General features: G+C 42.1%; 1 protein-coding gene across 3 annotated transcripts in view; it reads left to right on the top strand.

The window, feature by feature from the left end:
- Positions 1-22,626, top strand: part of TENM2 (teneurin transmembrane protein 2) — a 938,525-nt gene that overhangs the window by 790,037 nt on the left and 125,862 nt on the right. For 2 of the 3 annotated variants that reach the window (XM_042947337.1, XM_042947345.1), the window contains 2 exons: positions 2,976-3,176; positions 4,899-5,111. In XM_042947337.1, coding sequence (XP_042803271.1) covers positions 2,976-3,176; positions 4,899-5,111 — 414 coding nt within the window. The remainder of the gene's footprint in view (positions 1-2,975; positions 3,177-4,898; positions 5,112-22,626) is intronic. The other variant, XM_042947342.1, reaches the window with a different exon arrangement.

The raw sequence follows: 22,626 nt of genomic DNA, 5'->3' as shown, positions 1-22,626 counted from the left end.
GCTGCCAAGGGGCTGGTGTTGTAAGGCACATGGTTCTTAGCTGGTAAAGGCCACTGTCCCCCTTTTAAGTGTAACACTGTTTCTATTTATAAAGCTTTGTAAGATGCCATAGTCCCTCCTGCCTGCTAAAGATTCTAAGGATGTGGCCACAAGACCATCTCATGAAATTGGAACCAAATTTAAAATTCATAATGAAACCGCTCTTCTTAAAGTCTGGATTTAGTTACTCCATCAGCTGCTGTAATTGTATAGCACAAAAAGCATATTTACTTGTATAACTGAAAGGGTTGGCTCATATATCTAGATACAATAAATGATTCTCTTGATGACATTCCACTCCTGGACTAATATATCTCAGTGGATTTTCTTCTTTTCTCCATACTATAATTTAAGATAGAGAAGAGAAAGCTAACTTGTCTGGAAGAAAAACTATATTTTCTTATTTTCTTTTAGGGAGGTGTATATTACTTTTTATTTCATCCTTTTAAGAAAAAGTGTATGGTATGCTTTTTTTAAGTTTTTGAAAGCTCCTAGCTGTTGGCACCTCACCAAACATTTTAAATAGCTAATTATAGATGGAGGGTAGTTTTTGAGACACATAGCACATGAGATATCTCTGTGTATATTTTGATTTTGCTGTATTAAAGATGGGCAGAGAGGAAAAAATACAACTTTGGGATTTCCTTGTATTAGAAGAATATGGACAAGATTGATTCTGAATGAATTAGCTCATATTTTACAGATCCCAAATGACACAGCATGCTTCCCAAAAGCAAGAAGTTGTTAGCACCATTTCTTTGTTGTTAGTTCTCCATAGTTTTTCTCGGTAATGACAAATGCTTTATAGCAGTCTGCCATTCATTCCTGTAGCAACTGGGTATTGAACACCTACTATATTTTTTGACTGTTCTAAGCACAAGACAGACACCAAAGACATTGCACAGCCGTAAATGTCTTCTATTTGTTTGAAACTTTCGATTCATTTACCTCCAGATGCACTCCACCATCCTGAGAAAATTTGAAGGTGTTAGAAAAGGTTATATCATCAGAAGTGATAATACAGAAGACAATGAATTCAACCGTTAAAGTGATTGCAACCAGAGCAAGTAGCATCATCATAAACGTCTCCACCTAATAATAAATCACTGAAATTCCCCTTTCTGAGAGTGTATGTTTTATTTTTTTATAATCAATGGCAGCTTCTGTTTCCCCATGGCTCAAATAGTTTTGAGCTGGTTTTCATAAATAATATCTTCCTGAGAAGATTCAAATGGATCAGATCAGAAACATGTCTTTACACTGAAAATTCATATTGTTGCCTCAAGGGAGCACTGCTCTTTGGAAACTTCATGGAATACTGTGATTTCTAATAAACTCAAGTTCCTGATTTCTGACATACCCCAGAATGAAATCATTTGTGGCATGGGTAATCTAAATAATGTCATATTTAGAGCCAATGTATCATCAATTTTAAAACATACCATTATTTTGTATGCCATAAGAAGAAAAAAAGTTGATACTATGGTACAAAAAGCTGGGACCCCAAAGGGTTGCCATTTCAGTGTCATGGTGAACTATTTAAGAGGCCAAAAATCTTGTATGTTTCAATCTTGGCATCAGGCAAAGAGAGAAATCAAAATCTCTGAGAATTTGAACTACACGATGGCACACATGCACATGAGGGACTAAATTACAGCAGCAGAGTGGTCCAAAAAACCTCAAGAAAAGAATTTAAAGTGGTCTCAAGCTGGCTGTGGCCCCAGTTGACGGCAGAAGAAAATGCTTTAACCTAGGCCGAGAGGGCTGATTTCCGAGCTGTTAAAATGAAGAAAATGTATGTCTTAGCTAAATAAGGTGATGAGACTTTCCTATTTCTCTGATTCACAAGACAACATCTGAGCTCTCTGCAAAACCACTATTTGCCATCCAAACCCCATGGTGTACATTTCTCTCATCTTCAAATGCCATTGTATCATTTGTTAGAAATACCTAAGGAAGTTGATCTTCCTCTAAAAAGCCCTATTTATCCAACTCTGGGGCTGGATGAACATCCAAGGTTTGGAGTCAAATTCCCATGCAAAAGTCCTGTTGTTGAGAACTGGATTTGGCAGCTCACTTTGAGTTGAATCTAGAGTAGGAATCTTCAAGTTACCTACTGGATGCATACCCACCCTGAGTACTTAGATGGCCAAATAGACCATAAAACTAGCAAGAATGACAGTGACCAAAACCTGACCATTAACTCTTCTGACTGACAGTCTGAGGGAATGTCAGTGCCACAGCTAGAGACTCCCCCATTCAGTCCACTCATGATTATATTTAGGAAGATTACCTCTTTGGGATCATTTCCATACCTAGCTTCACCCTTTCTATCATGCTTTTTTCACTGACTCCTGTTGTAGATGTGTGACAACGAATGGAAACTACTTTTAAACTTAGCCTAAGTGAAATTTAATTAGGAAAGTGACTCATTTATAAGTTTCATTGGTTTTCTTTTTAATCCTTTGTTACCTTCTGAAGTCAAATATTAGTGAAGTTAGAATGAGCCTTCTTTTTCTCTCTGATAGTGAGGGATAATTGGGTTTGGGGATACATGTAGAGATATCACCAGTATTCATGTTCCAGGCTCAGAAGCTCTGATATGATATAATTAAAGTACTAATGTTTAGAAGTACAAGGTTCTCAACATTGAATGACACACCTCTATATCTGGTTCCCCCTAAAGCTCTGCTTGAGAAATCCCCTCTCTCTCTTACATTCTCTTCAAGTTGGAGATTCGGTGTTTGGGCACATAAAAATCCTTGAATTCTTTATGGGTTGTTCTTCAAGAGACCACGTAAGTATTACCTGGGCTGCTCCATTTGCTCCCAAGAGGATAAGAATTAGTGACTCACTGGCTTCTTCAGCGGCAAGGTGGTGTCTCATGGCCCACCCCCATAAGTGATCAATACTTGTCCTCTTTGTTTTTTTTTCAGTTGATTGCTTGGACCCCACCTGTTCCAGCCATGGGGTCTGTGTAAATGGAGAATGCCTTTGCAGCCCTGGCTGGGGTGGTCTAAACTGTGAGCTGGCAAGAGTCCAGTGCCCAGACCAGTGCAGTGGGCATGGCACTTACGTCCCCGACACAGGTCTCTGCAGCTGTGATCCCAACTGGATGGGTCCCGACTGCTCTGTTGGTAAGCCAAGAAGTTTCCTCCTCGCTTTTCCCAATACTCATGCCCTATGGTCTTCCATGAGCCCAAATGGATGGGAATCTACTCTTCTCACTGGGATAAAGGGACTTAGGTTAATTGCATAGGGCCTATCATACTCTCTTCTCAGTCATGAAGTCTGTGATCCTGAGAAACAAACACACACACACACAAATACCGCAGGTTCTTGTGCCTCGTTTGTTCCATCACTACAAATGGATGAGGGGCCCGGGAGGAATGCTTCCATTTTCATTATAGGTTTTCTTATGCACACTCCCTAAAGGTACCAGAAAACAAAACAGAACAATTCAGTCCCAGACAAACTGAATGGAACGTCCTATAAAACAGAAAAGAGGCTCCCTTGGGGTGCTGTGCGAACATGTTATAAAGCTCTGCAATACTCCAGTGACAGGAAAATAATGAAGTTGCACTATACACTTTATTTTCCTAAAATTAAGAGTATGTGTCTTCCCTCCCGAGTGACCCTAAAAGGGAACGGTTCAACAGTTCAAGCCAGTCCCAACCTACCTGAGAATGGTTCCATTCACAGTGACAAGTGCCTATCCAAGCAAGCGATCATCATTCCGCCCCCTTCCTCTGGGTAGTGAGACAGCTGTCAGATTGCCATGGCAATCAGGAAGGGAATATATGTGAAGCTTTGCCTACAATGGGAAAGAAATGAATATTTCATTCCAAAAGAAAAAAAGAGTCCGTTAAAATGGGCTATTTTGAGACGTCTTCTAAGCCCACTCACCTCTGGATTCCACACTGATGCTGGTGGTCCAGGCCACGCTCTGCAGAGGATGGGGAAGGGGAAGCCCTCAATCTGAGACCCAACCGTGTTGCCTACATGCTGTGTGACTTTGAGTGAGTCACTTCCCCTCCTGATTGGGTTTTCCCTCCCCTGGCACAATGAGCCATGCCTCCCTTAACAGTCTGTCGTAAGGATGAATGTCTGGCACGTGCTTGTCCTCGAGTGAGAGGTCTGGAACGCCAGCGAGTGTTTATCTGTCTGTCTGTCTCCTCCCCAAGCACAAAAGACTTTGAGCTCCTTTGAGAAAGAGGCTGTGTAAATGCAGCATAATCATAGAGGTCATCATTGCCACAAGGTGCCGATCTGGGTGATGGGTGAGTGTGCAATCATTAGGGGAATGGAGCTGTGGGGTTCCCGGCTGGCCGGTGGTCAGCTCAGGCTCTCAACAGGGAAAAAAAAAAAAAGTCCCAGCTGGCTAGGGAGTCAGGATGCACATATATCTTTTCAGATGGCACCTCCTGGGTAGCTTTGCCAAACTGGATTGCCACTGTGTGACCTCCTCCTGGGATGGCCTCAAGCTCTAGAACAGTGGTTCATTCTCACACTCTAGTGCACATCAAAACCACCTGGAGGATTTGTGAAAACAAATTTCTGAGCCCCATGCCCAGAGTTTCCAATTCAGGAGGTCCAAACAAGGCACAAGAATTTGCATTTCTAACAAATTCCCAGGTGATGGTGGTGCTGCAGGTCCAGGGACCCCACTGTGAGAACCACTGCTCTAGAAACTACATAAGAATAAATTAATACCCAGCCAGTGGAGAGGCCTCCTAAGGTGACGCACCTGCTGGGCCTTGGGGCCTGCTCCAGGGACCCAGGCCATGTGTGTGGTCTGGCCTCCAGTGGAGGGTTTTGCCAGCTGTGGTGTTGAGCTGTAATCATTGTTTTTCTTCCAGAAGTGTGCTCAGTAGACTGTGGCACTCACGGCGTCTGCATCGGGGGAGCCTGCCGCTGTGAAGAGGGCTGGACAGGCGCAGCTTGTGACCAGCGCGTGTGCCACCCCCGCTGCATTGAGCACGGGACCTGTAAAGATGGCAAATGTGAATGCCGAGAGGGCTGGAATGGTGAACACTGCACCATTGGTAGGCAAACGGCAGGCACCGAAACAGGCACATATTGCTTTATTTTCATAAATCGTAGATCTATAGTGATGGTCGTGCATTGCAACTGGCTGTTCCTTCAGGGATATGAGTGCTCTACAACATTCCTGCTGCCTCTCCAAATCTTCAAGGGGATAGAGAAGGGAAAAACAAGTCCCCAACTAGAAAAGTCTTTCCCTTTTTTCCAGAATTCCATATTGGGAGGAAAAGAACAAAACTAGAGACGCAAATCCATTCAAATTACTGATTCAGGGAGGGAGAAATGCACATGCATGGGAAATTGTCAGGACCTGGAGGTTTCAAGCACCCTACATGACCGTGGTCTGCAAATCCCTCCTTGTTGAATACCCTCCCAGCTGGATGGATCACTGGATCCCTGCTTGCCAGCAACACCTGAGCACAGTTGTTTTAGACAAGGTTAGATACAGGCAGGACTCCCAGGTTTCCTGGGTAGCCAGGTACCACTGGAATAGGTTTGAGCACCCTCTTGCTATCCCAAGGCAAAGTGTCATCCTTGGGCTCTTGACCCTCCCCATCACCACCACCACTGATCAACGTCTCCTCCTCTAGTCCCATGTCATTCTCACTCAGCCACCTCTCTCTACAAGTTTTTTGATGAAAATTTTTTTAAGATTGTTTTCTTTTTTGAGAAGTAATCGTTCCCAGGTTTCTTCAGTTTTGATTTTGATTGCTTTTGGTCAATATTGTGGTTTAGGGTAGGACAATACTGGATTGAATGTATCCAGTTATCCCTTTGAGAAGATGGGAGCCAACGCTCTTTGGTTTTCCATATCCCTCAGACAGTCGGAGTTATGAAGTTGTCAAATTGAGTGTCATTTTACCTCTAGGATTTGCTTTTGTTGGGTTGAGTTCATGCTCAAGTTGGCTAATACACTCACTTGCAAGGAAATTCTCGGAGAAGTTTCCAAGCAAACTACTGACTTGCCTTCTTGGAGTTATCTTTGAATCTAGCCATCAAGTTTGGGGGCCTCCCCTCTGTCCTAGCCCCAGGACCCCAGTCAACAGATTGGGTACCTGGAGGGAGAGACAGGGTTAAGAACTTGTCCAGGGCTGACTCATGAGGTCAGACTCAATTTCCCATGCTGTTCATTTGAGTGGTTAAGCAGAGAAAAAGTGAATTCTGCATTATATTTACCCCATTTCCATGTAATTGGGCATCTGAGGGGCAGCGTGCCAATCCAGGCCATGACTATAGCACTGGGACCCTGTCGGGACAGTCTGTTGGCAGTGAATTGTTTCTGCAATCTCTCAGTGATGCTCCAGATACTGCTCCCCTGCAGCTGCTTTCATCTTCTGTTCCCTGCAGAGTCTGGGGGATAATTCAGAAAACTCTCAAGGGAGGATGTGCACAGCCCACTACCAAGACAGTTTACAATTCTTACCAATAGCTTCCTCTCTTCAGGGGTGTTCCTCCTGATGTACTTTTGCATGCCCCATGTGATTTAAAGACTTCCCCCACCCCCCATACCTCCATTTTCCTAGGCTGCTCCCCTCAAAAAAAAAAAAAAAAAAAAAAAAAAAAAAAAAAAAAAAAAAGCTCTTGCCAACCAATAACCTTTAGGTAGAAAATCCTACTTTCTTTCAGTTCACACCATCCAGCCTCACCTCCCCTTTGCTCTCCCTTTCCACGTCTGCTGAGGGTTTGCTGCCCCACCATGATGCCTGCTAGCTCTCCCCTACCTACAACTCATCCTCACTCTGGGAATAGCTCACAATAGCACATCCCAGATGGATTGGAGTAGAGTTTGGAAAATTACAGTCAAAGGTGCCATATCTGACCTGCTGCCTTTTTTTTTTATATGGCTTCCAAGCTAAAAATAGTCTTCATGTTGATTAAGTGTTGAAAAAAATAAGAGATATTTTCTGACACATAACTATTAAACTCAAATTTCAGTGTCCATTAAACAAAGTGGTTTTTTTTTTTTTTTGAGGACAGCCACACCCATTCATTGATAGACTGTCAGCTTGCACATTGCATCTTAGTGTTGAGTGATTGCCACAGAGACTGCATGGTCCACAGAGCCATGTGTTACCTGGCCCTGTATAGGAACAATTGGCCGACCCCTGAATTGGAGAGTTGTCCAGGGCTTGATGGATCGAGAGGAGAAGAGAGAGGCTGGCCAACATTCACTTTAGGAAAAGGCCTCCAGCTGTGATTTGAAGGTTGTCAGACAAAGGGAGAAGGTCCAGTGTGGAAGTAGGGAGACAATAATGGTTGAATTGAAATGTGTCTGGAGCCTTGAAGCTGAAATGGGATGATGGCACCTCTAGTCTCAGTAGGAAATTATGGGGATATGGCCAGCAAGAGAACACAGGAGATGTTTCATTCTAGCAGTCTTATGGGTGAGATGGATTGGGAGAAGATGTCTCTGCTACTTGAAGTGGCTGGTTCAAGTTTTACATGTGTGTGTGCTAAACATACATGAGCTCTTGGGAGACATAGAAAACAGGCAAATTCATGTGTCAGGTAAAGGAAGTAAATGAAAGGAGTTTGGGTTCAGGGAAGTGTCTTGTCCAGAACTGTGATCTCTCGTGACTTTTGGGTTCACTCTATGTAAGTTTACAAAGTATTTGTCACCAAAGTCTTTTCTTGTGAGGAACTAGGGCTCCCTAGTTTCATTTCTAGATAGGTGCTGTATCCTCATGGTTGTGTTCACTGGGACTTGTTCTAGAAAAGCCAAACATACCTTGGTTGTTGAGATTTGCTATTCAGAATGTAGAGGTGTTTGGATGCACATAATTGGTTTGTTGTTGTTGTTGTTTTGTTTGTTTGTTTGTTTTCCTTTTCAACCTCTGGCCTCCAAGCTTCTATGTGAAGGTTTAGACTTTTATTTTGAGCAGACACTCCTGTCAATTCATTTTAAGTAAATGTGACAATTTACAAGCCCAGAATTGGTCCTCCTCCTCAGGGATAGAAAAGAAAAGAAAGAGAGGCTTTTTGGTCCTTTTCAAGCAAAGCCTCAAATGCTGTATTTTGAAAAGAGAAAATAAATAAGAATGAAATGGCACCTAGTCTGCAAACAACGCATTAGGAAATTTGAGGTAAGGCAGAGCCTAGGTGATTAGTGTTGGGGCACAAGGGTTGTCTGCAGCCTATTTTCAAAAGGTTGTGGTGAGGTGGTGTTCTTAGAATCATTGCCAACAGTCACCTGAACAACTTGCATCATTATTTGTGGATCACATTTATTTTGCTGGAGAAAGCAAGAATATAGATGGGGGTGGAAGGGGGAAGTGAGGATAAAAACATGGACTTCTGAAAATCAAGTAGGATCTATCCATGTTTGGTCAAGTGAATTTCCGGAATTTCCAACTGAATTATTATTTTTTATATTTGGAAATTTAGTACATGTTACTAAAGATTTAAACGTAAGGTATAACATTTCAATACTGTTAAAGTGAACATACTGGTAGACTGGATTCTACCAAGCAATCATTCTTATATTACATTTTTCTAACAAGTTAAATATAAGGTATGGCTAAAACCTACAGAATTGCATAGATAAGAAATATGCTTTGAATCCAAATGAACCACAATTCATGTTTATCTTTGGAATATATTAGTATTATTTGGATAAGCTGCAGTTTACTCTTATGAATAAATCAGAAAGTGCACTGTGTGGTTAGATTAGTTTTATTCTTTAAACATAATCCTAAAATGGGTTGTTGTTTCTATCACCTGCCATGCCTTACTGAACTGGGGATTGAACCTCAGAAGACCATCCAAAGACCATGCCAGCAAGGCATAAAGGGACTACAGAATAGGTCAAAAATCACTGTGAACTATAGTAAACTCAAACAAGTGTCTGTTATAAAGAAATGAGGCAATTGTTAGTGTGTTTTGCATACAGAATCATTGAGCGAAGTACAGGGAGAAATAACATTTTGCCGCAGAATGCAAGCCGAGAAACTAAATGCTAATTGAGGATTGTTGTTATCATCTGCTGACTGTGGGCTGTCCAGACATCCGCTCTGAGTAATACAAACTAACACACCCACAGAATAAATCCACCACCACCAGGCACCTACCCTAGGTGAGCTGTTTGATGTCTGGGTAGTGAGCAATGCCTGTAGTGGTTGTTACAACTATTTATTTTGTTTGTGTGGTCCTGACCTCCACCTGCATTTCAGAATCATGAGGACTCGATTCCCAGGCCCATATGGGGCTGGGTGACCTGCTGTGTGCCACAAGTCAGAACAGTTTTCTTTTCTCGCTATTGCACTGGGCCCTTCTATTTTTCATCTTTAATTGGTTGGGGAAGGAAATAGGTTCTTGTGATGTTAATAAGGAAAATGAATCTTTACCCAAGGTAAAACCAGCCGTGCGACAATCTGATGTGCTGATTAAGTGATTGTCATCAGAAGTAGACAGGGTCACAGTCCAAGAGGGAGAGAGCTTGAGAGCTACAGGGAACAAGATGGGAAGGAAGTGACTATCAAAATTAACCAACTTCAGACTGAATACAGCTGCTTCTGCATCTTGTTCCAGTTTCATTCTTGGTCATGAAAACATTTTTCTTGTAGCTATTATCCTTGAACATTCAAGCTTTCATGACTCCACAATGAGATCAAGTTGAGATGAAATTAGCCACTGTGGAGCCATCCTTACCACCAGGTCTGTGGGAGCAGCTAATTCTCTGATTGGTTAATTAACCTATTCCTCCGGGGGCTCTTATTAGAACCTATGCTAGGAGTTCCATTCTTCTGTGAAGTGAAAACCTGAAGGGATGGTCTTTCACTGTTAAAGATTATGGACAAGCTTTTTGTGGGGTACAAAAGATGTTCTACTTCTGATTTTTCCCCCCACAATGTGCCCAAAATGTGAGCCTCCTCATTGAAGATCAAGAACCACCACATGCCCAGAAGTTCTCTTTGAGTCTGGATCAGGCAGTCTACCCAGGTTTCCTTACCCAAACTCAGAACAAGGACTTGAAGGTAGAAGTTACAGGAACACTTTTTCAATGCACTCAAAAAATAAAATAAAATGAAAAGAGAAAAATGTCTTACAAGTAATAAGATTCTCATCACAAGAAAGTGTGATGAGCCTTTCTTGGCCTGGATGTTGATGAAAGGCTTTAAACATTAGTTGGAAAATAAGGCTCACCCTAACTTAATGGCTCAACCATTCACAGAATGGTTATTTTGGTTCTTTTGTCTGTGTGGTCCTGATCTCCAATTGCATTTCAGAATCATGGTGACTCGATTCCTAGGATCATGTGGGGCTATGCAAGTGGAAATGGTCTTTTGTACTGTTTCCTATGTGATTTAGTAATATGTGCCCATGAAAGGAGCTCCCATCAACAAAGAAAGGGGTGGAAGGAGCCTTGATGTTTTAGTTCTGTGGAGAGACGGTGACTTGGAGCATTGATGTGCCATACCCTTAATAGTTTAGATGGTCCTGTTGATGCACCAGCCTGTGGCCCACTGTGCCAGAGCCTGACTCAACAAGTAAATACCTTAATATGGACTGTTACAGTTTGGGACTCTTAGGACAGAAACCCACAGGTGAAAATTAGCATGAGGAAGATTCTACACTCAAAGGAAAACATGTAAGAATAAGAGCTGTTGAAAAGAAAAGCAGCAGGGGGAGATGCTCTGCCATCATGTTATGTAGTGAGTGCTCTGTCACTTGAGCTTTTACAAAGAATCAACTGTTCAATCTATTAAGAACCAGTTCGTTCCAAGTCTTTGATTCTCAGATCCCACATTATCCCCTCAAGACTTTATATTAAAAGGAAAGGAACACAAAGAGGGCCCTAGAGATCTGAGCTCCCTTTAGATATTTGTGATGGACATTTGCTCGTCACTCTGTCTTATTTGTGGTGCTGTCATGAAGAATAGGTTGATGGAGGAAGGGGGAGATCTGTGTTCTAGGCTTGGCTCTGCCACAAACATTCTGGGTGCTTTTGAAGTAGTCACCCATCTTCCCAGCCTCAGCTTCTTCCTGCTGCAAATGAGGGAGTTGAACCATATAATCACTTTACAGAGTGTAGTCCAAAGACATGAAATGCTTTTCATTGGTGTGCAAATATATTTTGTTGAATAGTTACATAGAGTGTTTAAAAATACATATTTGGAAAAACTATAACTACCTCATCAAACTCATGAATATACTGGTATTATTGCTAAGGGATGTGGCAAAATTGGGTACCAATATCAGGCCTGAGTAAATTTAAAGAAAAATATTAAGTAAATAACAGTGCAGATATTGCAAATATCACGAAAGCAGTATGTGATTGACTGAATTTAGAACACACTTGGATGAGATGATCTCTAAGGACTGGTCCATCTCCTGAATTTTATTACTCTGATGCAAAATTATACGAATGGACCACTCTAGCACATTAAAACCTTTCTCTCTTCTGCAAGGCACAGAGAGGGTTTCCATGTAGGATCCAATAATATACACTTTACATGAGAGGACAAGATTCAGTGTAATGTTGGCTCTGCTGATGATGCTTTTTTGAATAGTTGAGGATAGTCGATGGTACTTTTTTGTTTGTCTATCTGCTCGTCTCATCCCTAGCATCTCAGGTCCAATTTATATATGGTTAACTATGAGATTTTTCTCCATTGAAAAACTTACATAGTCTGAATAATCAGAGTCCACTTTATTCCTTTATATTTGTGTTTTTTTATTTTAAAAATATGGTGTTGAGTACAGGTTTATCTATCTATGTCCATTTCACTTGGATTCGGGGCATGACAAGCATGATGAACTGCTTAACATACAGGCTTGCATGTCAGTCTATCTGAGATCAAATCGTGGCAGGTGTCCTCACCTTTGTGTGCCTCAGTTTCTTTGTCTGTAAATGGGAATACTGAAAAGATGACCTACCTCACTGAGTTATATGCACAGTACTAGCACAGTTCCTACCATAAAGCAAGAGCCAAGCAAATGTAAGCTAATGTTGTTGTTGTTGTTGTTGTTGTCATCATTGTCGTCGTCATCATCATCATCCCCCAGGCCCATCACCATCATCATTATCTATTACAAATGTCAGATAAAAGCAAGGGAAGACTATCAAAATAAATTTGTCATTAAGACATTTCTGCTACCTTCAACCTGCCTTTCCTATATACTGCCTCCAACCCATCAAGCAGTTAGTAGCATTTCAAAAATAACACCTACCCACTACCAATTTCCCAAGCCAAGTTTTGTTCTATAACTCACTGGCATCGGGTTCTTACAGGGAAATATAAACTAGCTCTCTTACCTGGAAATTGAACCTGCTTATTTTACCAAACAGCCCACTTACACATGGAATCAAACGTCTGAATATCCTCATGTTAATGGAGGCTTATTATGAAATTGGGGTTTGCTTCTTTCAACCAAAATTTCTCCATCTAGATTTTTTTGGACACATTCCAGAGAAGCCAAGAGGTCTATGAGAATTTCCTTTTAATTCTGGGTTTCATTTTTATAATAAGTACAGTTCAAAAGAAAAGTGTTTTCCTTTGAAGTATTAGATTGGAATTATTATTGAATATAATAAAACTTCAATTCTTTTAAGCCAGCATTCCTCAAACTAGGGACCACAGACATACTCTACAGGAGTTTGGAAGGACACTGTCTTCCTTTAAGAAGGAACCTGGCATTTCTCACGTTGAAGATGCTGCCAGATCAGTGTCTCTTAGATTACTTTGTCCTGGTCTCTCCTTTTTGGACTCCTTTCCCATTCCTCATGACTCTGAATTCAAAGAATAACTCAGGGAGACTCAACTATGAACTCAGCTGAGTTACAAATGCCTTTTGGAGACTCAATAATTGCACTGATTGTCCCTACTCAGCCCAGTGAACTGCACGATTACCCTCATTCCTCCAGTGGTACAATTGTATGACTCCTTGGAGCAACACCCATGAGTAACATCTGGGGATTCTTTGTAATTCCTTGCTCATCTCCTGGGTTATCAGGAGCCATACATAGTATCCCAGATGTTTATGTAAGAAACAGATTTTGCATTTCCTCCCAAGTTGCCTGCCTAATAGGGTTCAATCTTATACCAAACACTTCTTTCATAGCACTCTATTTCATGAGTTCTTTTCAAAAGTCTTGTCTTTATTGCCTTTGGAAAACAGGGTACCAGCATTTCAAAAAACCTCCACAGTCAGGGTTTATTGATTTCCTCTTCATCCTTTTCATCATGCATTTGAATGCATAATTATAAGTAGACTCACAGAAGGCCACCATGCCATTGACGGCCTCTGAGCTTTTTCCTTCATGGTTAATAAAGAAAGAAACCACATGAAATAGCAACTAGGAGAAAGCTAAGTATTTCATCATAAACATTCTCAGGATAATTAGAATGGATTAAATTACAAGAGAAAATGCATTTAGTTAATCTTTCCTCTAATTAAAAAAATATCCCTAGTTTTAAATAAAGCGTTTGTTTTTAAAAGCATATTTTCATTGTAATCAATAAGGGGGAGGCCTGTTTTGCCCTCACTGATAGGAGAAAACATCTGCAAAGTAATTAAAAGCTCCCAGACAGTGTTTTTTTGGTTTTTTGTTTTTTGCATTTATTATTATTATTATTAAGATCTGTAAGTAGCCTTCTCAGTCTTTTCCTGTAACTTGCACAATGGTATTCTCCACAAGCGACCTCATTTTATGGTCTGTGGTGGTATAACTTGCTTTCTGTTCCCAGATCAGTGAAGATGTGTTTGATGACTCCTGGCCAACAAGGGTCAAGTAAGGAGATTAATTTAGCAGAGGTTTTTATAATTTTCCAAGTGAGGTGGGATGGCAGTCAAAACGAGATGGGTAGGTCACACAAGACACTCCTAAAATAGAACAGGGACACACTCTATCCTGTCACGGGTTCTATTCTAAGACTGACAGAACCCAAATCACTCCGAGCCCTGTAAATCTGTCTCACAAGTAAGGAATCATTCACATCATCTCTCCAATTTCATGGCTCATCCCAACTGCAAAGCTCACTCCCCACTCTCATCCCAAACATTCCTAGAAGTTTTCAAGGGTGTCCCACATGCTCATGTTCAGCCCATTTGGATTCTTCAGGCTTGGTCCCCTCGTGGTGATCTGCTGCTTACAGAACTCACTTCAGTGGAGCCCCACGGTATTTCCCCTACTGCCAGGGATTTACCATCCAATACCCTTTGTCCCCACTCGACTAAAGCCCCACTGTATTTACACAGTGAAGGAAAGAACACCACACTCCTCCACACTGGGGATCTTTATCAGCTGGTTCCAAAAACCTTTGAGAAAACAGCTGTTCATTTTTTGCCTCTAGCACATCTTTCACCCATCATGGTTTTGTCCCACGGCTGGGCTATAGAATAGGCAACACAGGATCCTTTTTGCTTCCTCACCTTCCCTCACCTCAGACACCCTCCATAGACCTGGGGGTCTTGGGGGAGGCTCACATGTTCTTCAAACACACCCAGCCTCTAAATTCCAATTCAGATCAGTTAGGACCCCTGTCGTCTACACAACCAGCCCATTGAGAAAACCTCCTTGTTCCTTCTCATTTAGGTTCAGGGTTGCTTCCATTTTCAGCCAGCTCAACTACAAGTCAAAGAGCCCCTGTGATCTCCCATTCTCATATGAATTATTTTGCAAAAGGAATGGAGACACAACTGCTTCCATGTCCCTTAGACTTCAGGTTTCCAGCAGTTTCTGGCATGGCTCTTTAGGGCAGCTCACTCTAATTGTGTGTGACCCCCAACACCACACAAGCACAAACTATACATTACAAAAACCACATCCCACCAGACCCCAGAGAAAGGAGGGGTTAACCAATGTTCTAGAGACAAAAAGTCCCACAAAATTGCTGTCCATAGGGATTTAAATTGCTGAGAATCCTGGCCCACAGTTTCCAAATTTAGCTGCAGCAGCACCTGGTCAAATTAGCAGTGAAGTTGGTTAGAACTTGGCTCAGAAGGGTCATCTGTCTAGAGCTGTAAGCAGAGAGATAGGCTCTGATAAGTGTGAATTGCATTTCTTTATTTTTAAAATTATGCTTGAACTTCAAGAGGGATTGCCAGACAGCCCTGTCTAGTTGTCTAGAAACAATGCCAGGGGGTGGGGGCTCCCAGAGATTATAAAATAACCACCTCAGAAGCACAGAGGAAACGTTTGTACCCGATTTCATTCCAACAAGTTAGCAAGCTGTCAATCACCGGTCAGGCTACTGCACTGAAATGTGCTCTCTCTAATGACACGAAACTCAAGGCAGTGGCTTCTGCTTTGCAGAGAGCATCCTGGCAATAGACAGTGAGATTGTTTCTCTACATTAGGTGTGTGTGAGCCCTGGAAGCCCAAATGTCACTGATGATAGCAATTCCCATGAATAGGGAGAGAGATTGAAGAAGATATTAGAGGTGGTAAGAGAAATGAGCTTTTTCCTATTAATCCAGGGAATGCAGGCAAGTTGAGTTGGGTCCCTTAAGCATGTTGCTATCGGCTTCTCACCAGACTCTGAATATGAACTAATTTAACTTTTTATTTCCATTTAATGGGACCAAGAAAGATCTGTATGCATTCACTTACAGACCTGTTCTCTGGGGGTCTGATGCAGGAAATGTTATCATATCATCCAGAAGCCTAGCCTAGACAGAAACTAGTTTACCCAGAATTAAACAGCTTGAAACATAATACACATCAACACCCACTCCAAACTCCCAATATCTCCCGCAAGTTATGTTTGTAGAATGTAACATCTTCCCTCCTTGCTAACTATTAACACTCACTGTCAGTGCTTTACAATTGTAGTTAGAATGTATTCGCAGGGTGGGGCTGGTGATAGGGATTATGTAGCAAAGGAGTTAAATGCATGAGCTTTAGAATCAACTAAAGCATGAGCTTTAGATCAAACAGACCTCAATTCAGCCCCCATCCACTGCAAGTTGTGTGATCTTTGGCAAGTTCTCTATCTTCAGTACCTCCATTTTTCCCATCTGGAAACTGGGAATAGTGATACCTGTGTCCTACTTTGGGGAGCACTTCACTCATCAATGAAGCATTTAACACAGTGCTTGATGCTCCATAAATGTTAGTTTAAAAATCATCAACACTACATGTTCATGCCCTTACCGGAATTTCTTTGCGGAGTGGACATTTATGAAAAGCAGTAGGGCTGGCACACAGCCACCCATAGGGCCCAGAACTCCAAAAAGAGAGGTCAGGGTGCTAAATGTCCTGTGTTAACCCAGATGTCTGGGCCCACCTCCTGTTCCACTCCTACAGGAGAATCTCACTGGGACATGTGGATTCCATGACTGTAAGAAGGAGAACACAGGGAGCAAGAGCAAAGCAGAGAGAGAGAAACAGCCCAGTGAGGATCTGACTTCCGGTTGCAGGAACATGACTATTAAAAACATAAAGAAGAAAGCCACATGTGTATCATCCTATGCCATGTCTGAGGTCCACACCTCCTCCATCTGGTTCCAGCTGAGCAATGACAACTTCATTCATTCATTCATTCATTCATTCATGAAACATCTATTGAGCACCTAATGAGTGCTGGGTGCAACATAAGCTTCCCCTGGGTGAGGCCCTGGGCTACAGGGCTAAGAAAGAAGTGATTGGCACAGAGGCTGGTAACAGTCCAAGGAACTTCAGATCTCAGCTGTCTTTTTGCCCACATGAGAATTTGCTGTTTTCTAACGCAGGGCACCCTTTCTGGTGTTTCTGCCAGTTGGTTTTGGTTTCTTTTTCAATGCTGTTTCCTGCTAACAGCTTCCCAAGGAGATCAGTGTAAGGATGGAAACCTTAAACTTCCAATGGTAGTTTAAATTCATTTGTAGCACAATGTAACTACATAAAAGAAAGCAGCCAGGTATCAAACTGCGTGGATACACACAAATGACTCCCTCATAAGTGTTAATATTTTCAACAGTGGAAGAAATTTAGTTAAATCAAATGAAGATGGCAACTCATTAAAATTTGATTTTCCCTCCTATCCTTTTTTATCTTTTAATCCTCTGTATATGGCACAACTTGTTCTGTTAAATAACACTCATTAATTAAATCTCATCTTCTCTTAGCTATATCTATATTTTTATTTATTATGGAAACCTTTCAATGCTTATAATCTAATTTAGTTGGATTATTTCTTGGACATCTCTAAGTATGAAAACCTTGAGGTTTTAGGGTGGAATTACTAGCAAGGGAAGAAGTGGGATAAACCAAATTCTCTTTCCTTCTCCTCCAGCAGGAGGTGGGTGGACAGGCCTTTCCTTTGTTAGGGGAGTTGGCATGATGAGGGCACTATGAATTCAGTATCATCATCACCTATGGGAAAGGAAGGGAGGGAAGAACCCATAGAAAGAGTTGTAAACTCAAACACCCCTATGTGGATGAGGCAAGAACAATGTACGTAGATGTGGGGGCGATCCAGCTGAGACATCTGTCACCCCGTTGATTGCCAGGGTTGATTCGGCTGATCTGGCTGGCTAGGCAGGTGTCCCCTTCCTTCCTCACTGCTCCATGTGCATCCCTCCCAAAGTTGTGTGCTTGGTCAGAGAGAACGACCTTCCCCCATAGAAGAGGATGATTCCTGGGTCAAGAATATAAGAGTAGCCATACCCACTACAGGAACCTCCAAACAAGCTCTCAGGGTCCATTTGTAGGAGAACGTAGAGTGGTCAAGCTTCCAAGACTCCAGACACATCCAAATGAGGCACTGCTTGTGGAAGTCTGCCTTTCTGTAAAAAAAAAAAAAAAAAAAAGAAAGAAAGAAAGAAAAAGAAAGAAAAGAAAAAGTATATGAATGCACTGAAAAGAGTGTAAGACATCAGGGAACGGTAATAAACTGGAGAATGAATGCCCCTTCTGTGGAGGCCAGACATGACCCACCTCCCACTGAATGTTGCCATATAGAAATGCAAACCTAGTTTTACCAAATTTTCTGATTTTTCAATAGAAGCCAGATATCAGGATTGTTGTGCATATTCTCCCCATTTTCAAATGTTAGCAAGCAATTCAAAATTTGTTGAAATGCTATACAAGCCATTCAGACAGGGCTGGGGTCCAAATGGATCACCCATCTGTGGCCACTGACGCTAAGCTCCAGTACAAGATTAGTACCAAGTTAGGGAACATCATTTGCCTGGAATGAGCAATGTCAAAGCAATGAAAGCTTTGGCTTCTTTTCTTTGATGTCCCTACTCTCCTGGTAACTGGTTTTTGCTGGTGGGAGTCTCACTGCCAGGGTATAATGGTGATACTTTGCACTTACAAAGTGAATTTTCTCCAAGGAGCTCAAAAGACTTTGTGTTGCCTCAGTCAACCTCACAATAAGCCCGTGAGGCAAGCAGGAAGCTATTGCCCCAAAACATACAGTGAGCAGCATTAGAAAGTATTTTACACAGGCAGCTAGGTTGACTCATTGGTTTAAATCCATGGTCTACACTATTGGCAAATTACAGCATTCAAGAAGCACAGACAAGGTTTCCCATTACTGCCTCCTCTGCTGCCCTTTTTGGCTTATCTTCCTTCCATCTGCTCCAGTTGACAGCTAAGCCCCAGATCTCAACAATATATATGAGCAAACTGAGCCAGTGACTAATTCCTGTCGTGCGTGTGAGTGTGTACACGTCTGTGTGTGCATGCATGTGTGTGTGCCCATCTGACTTCTCGGCAGGCCTAGCATGGTTCATCTGCACCCATTACAACACGTCTCTGCATTGGTCATTGGTGTGATGCCATGCTCTGAAATGCTACTCTGGCAAATGCTCACAACCTAGAAACTCCAAATAGGTATCTGCAGGAATCTGGATATCTGTATTTTAGTAACAGTGCCCAATAATTCATGCTGTCCAGAGCCCCTCCCTGTCTCCCTTCTCTTCCTTAAGCAGATAGAATTACAACTGTGAAGGAGAAGGTTTTCCCATACAGAACTGACACTTGTGCCTTCTCCTTGGCCACAGTGAATTAGCAGTAGTGGCCATGGAAAACGGGGACAGAAACCAGAGCAGTGCAGGGAGGACCAGAAACAAAGATCTTCTTTGAGTTGCCATGAGTGGAACACCCAAGAAATTCCTATTGACCAGGAGTGATTGGAGCTCTGCCACAGTCATTTTCCCCTCTAGACTGGGTTCAAGGGCTCTGCTACACCATTCCCCTGTCCTCCCCCTTCTCTGCTTTATGGGCATATATGCTCTGTGTCCTGCTCTACTCAGGGGAATTACTTGGGCTTTTCAGGCATGACCCAGAGAGAAGACTCCAGTACAGCAGTGTAAACCTGTTGATCTTTTTCCCAGGACAGCAGAGCACAAGTATCCTCCGTTTTCTAGATTGCCTTGCTCTTCCTTCCAAATTGTCTCAGATCAGGCTACTGATTCCTGGGAACAGTTCCCAGCATGATGTTCCACTATAATCATTCACATTCTCTGCATGCGAGCATGCCATAAACATCCTTCAGAGGCAGATGCAAACCCAGCGAAACACCTGGCCATTGTAAATGCATGTGCTGAAGAGCTAACTAGACTTATTGACACTGGAGCTACAAAGGCTGTCATACCCGTCAGCTTCGCATCTGATCGCGCAAATCAGGACACTCTTCGCTAGAGTCCAGTGACACTGCCTTTTCTGGGAGTGAGAACTTTAAAGATCTCATGGGAAACCCCTGGAAATCCCTCCTCAATCCAGTCGGAAGTGCAACTGATTGAACATCCAGAATCAGCCAGTCTGTTGTGGCTCATCCCAATAGATCAAAATCGATACTGAATTTTTTTTTAAGTATGTATATTTAAAAAGCCATCTCTTTATATACTCAAGTACGTATTTCTTTATACCTGACTATATAAAAAGATAGCTTTTTTTGTTGCCTTGGGAGGAATCACCTTGTGCTTTTCATTTGACTATTCAGAATGGAAGCCAAGGCTTCTCCTTATATTCCTTCATCGTGCCTCTCAAAGAATCACTCAAACAAACCATCATGTGTATTTTTCACATACACATACATTCATTCTTGGAAGTTAAAGGGGCATCCTGTTGGGGACATCTCTGTCATAATAGCCCCAGGGTGATACTCTACAAGTTCAAAATACGGAAGCACCCGGCCTTCTCAATGCTGCCAAATCCAATAAAGCCTGTTGTACAGTGTACAGAATGCCAGCACAGGTGATCCCCATGGTAGGTCTGCCAGCAAATTCAAGCCCACCTGGCTGAACTGGACTTTGTGTTAAACTGACTCCTAAAGGCAAACAGTGAAACTCAGGGAAGCACAAACGAGCAGACCCCCCTCCCCCGCCAGGTCAGCAGGGAGTTCAGCCACTGAAGTTTCCACTCACAGCCATGCTCAAGCTTGAGAAGCCAAGGTAAAGAAGTTCCAGGTTTAGCTACGTACCTGGCCAGACCAACAAGTCACTTTAAAGTTGCATCTGACTGATCTCCACATACTAGGACAGCTCTACCTTGACATTTAAGTTACTGCTTCCATCACCGGTGAGATGGGTTTACGCTAAGTAATGCAGCTTTAAAATATTTTCTGAGCAGTAAACGCAAATGATTGCAGTGTTATAAAATCATGCCTTCTAGGAGACATTAAAATGTTACTGATACCAATCACAGTGAGGTAAAAAGCCGCAAGCCAAGACTTTGAGGGGAAGGAGGTAGAGGCCCTGAAAACAGCATGAGACGGATACATAAAGTAGTTAAAGCCAAGCTGGGAATGGATTCAGAAGCTAGAAATGCACATTGCTGGGGGGTTTCCTTTTCATTTGTTTTTCCTCCCAGGCTGTGGCTTTGCCCCTTTCTATTAAAACCCTGACAGTGCCTCCCAAGAAAGATGATCTCTGGCAGGGACAATTCCTTTGGTTTGGCCAACCCTGGCACTCAGCAGCAAATCATATCCAGAAAGAACCTAAATTACCTCCTGCCTTGGAACAGGAATACCTCAGGTGCTCAAGGAGTGCTAGCTGGCTTGAGATTCTCTGGGCGTGACCTTCCGGAATCATTTAAGAGAAAGAAAAAAAGGAGAATAGTTGGGAAGGATATAGTGAGAAGCCACCGTGAGTTAAATAGCCCATTTGCTAGAAGTCAAAAGCTAGATTTGAAGAAGGAATAGCAAAGGAAATGACCAAATAAATGAAGGGTTTCTCCTGAGTTTTGGAGCATGAGGACTTGAACAAGGGATGTGTTGGCCTGTAACCTAGCACATATGTTCAAAATGAGGGCAGTGTCAGCCCAAACAGAATAAAAAGTGGTTCTTTGGGAGACTGCAAAACTCTTACCCTTTTCATGTATAAAACACAAATATATTTGCAATAAATAAGCAGATATAGAATGTATCTATGACATTAAAATTTCATGATGAGGAGAGGAATTAGGAGGAAAAGATCTAAAATGGTTCATGGAGAAGGAGATGATGTGGCGGAAAAAAGGAGAAATAGTCATCTAGTAGAAGGGATGATAGATTGGTTTGTTTCCAGAACTTCAAAAGAAGTGGTCTCAAGTATCTTTACCGAATACAAACTCCTGCTTACAAAACTTTCTGCCAACTCATGTTTCTGCCTTTATCACCCCCCTGCCTGCTGGTTCAGGTTTCTATTAAGTCAGTTTGGAAGGAAATAACAAGACAGGCCAAAGAATTGGTTTTGCATGTTTGGAATTTACTGATCTACTGAATTCCCTTTTCAGATAATAACAGCTAACAGTTATTGAGTACTGGCCATAAAACTTGCCAGCCCCAGTGCTAAATTCTTAGCACACCTTCTCACATCGAATCTTCATATCAGTTTTGTGAGGTGGAAATTGTCCTCATCATCATCCAGGTGAGAAAACTGGCTCAGAGAGGGAAAGCAATTGACATAAGTCCTAACCATCAGTGACAAGGGGAAGTGAGCTCTACTCCTCTATTTACTTGACAGAGCCCAGGTGTAACAATGCACTCTTTGGATCACCTGCTTTGACCCTAGGTAATCATGCCAAGAGGGTTACTTGGGAGGCCAGCAGCAAAATCAGAGTGTATGGGCGCCAGGAAGGTACCCTCATCTGTTGGTAAAGTCTCCACGTGCAGGAGTATTTCTTCAGTGATGGAGGACAATCCCCCTGTTAGTGTATTTTGGGGCTCTCTGCTTTATCAGTGCCCCCCAGGCCAAAGAGTGTACTAAGTTATTTCAGATTCCCAAAATGAATCCTCACTCCTCAGCATAGGCATAATTGGCCAACTTCCCTAAATTTAAGTTGACTTTCTATCAGAGTTCACATTTCCACCAACTTTTCATTAAATTAATTATTCAAAACAATTCAGAGTTAGCGTTCTCACAGCAACTGTAACTCTGCCATGACTATATTAAGGCGTAAATTGAACAGCATGTTTTGCAATAAAGTTAATTTTATATTCACCAGAGAACTGAGTTATAGTTGCTGTGGGAACCATCATTTCGAATCTCTTGACTTTGGTGCATTTAAATTCTCAACCACAGCATTGCACACCATAGCATATTTTGCACAGATGCTTAATTTTCTTCCCACCATGGCCTAGCTACCATGAACTTGGAAGTCCTGTCAGAGTCTAGTATATCATCAGCCTTCTA

This window comes from Panthera leo, chromosome A1 (assembly GCF_018350215.1).
Source record: "Panthera leo isolate Ple1 chromosome A1, P.leo_Ple1_pat1.1, whole genome shotgun sequence".
Taxonomy (NCBI): domain Eukaryota; kingdom Metazoa; phylum Chordata; class Mammalia; order Carnivora; family Felidae; genus Panthera; species Panthera leo.
This window is presented reverse-complemented; position numbering and strand designations above follow the sequence as displayed.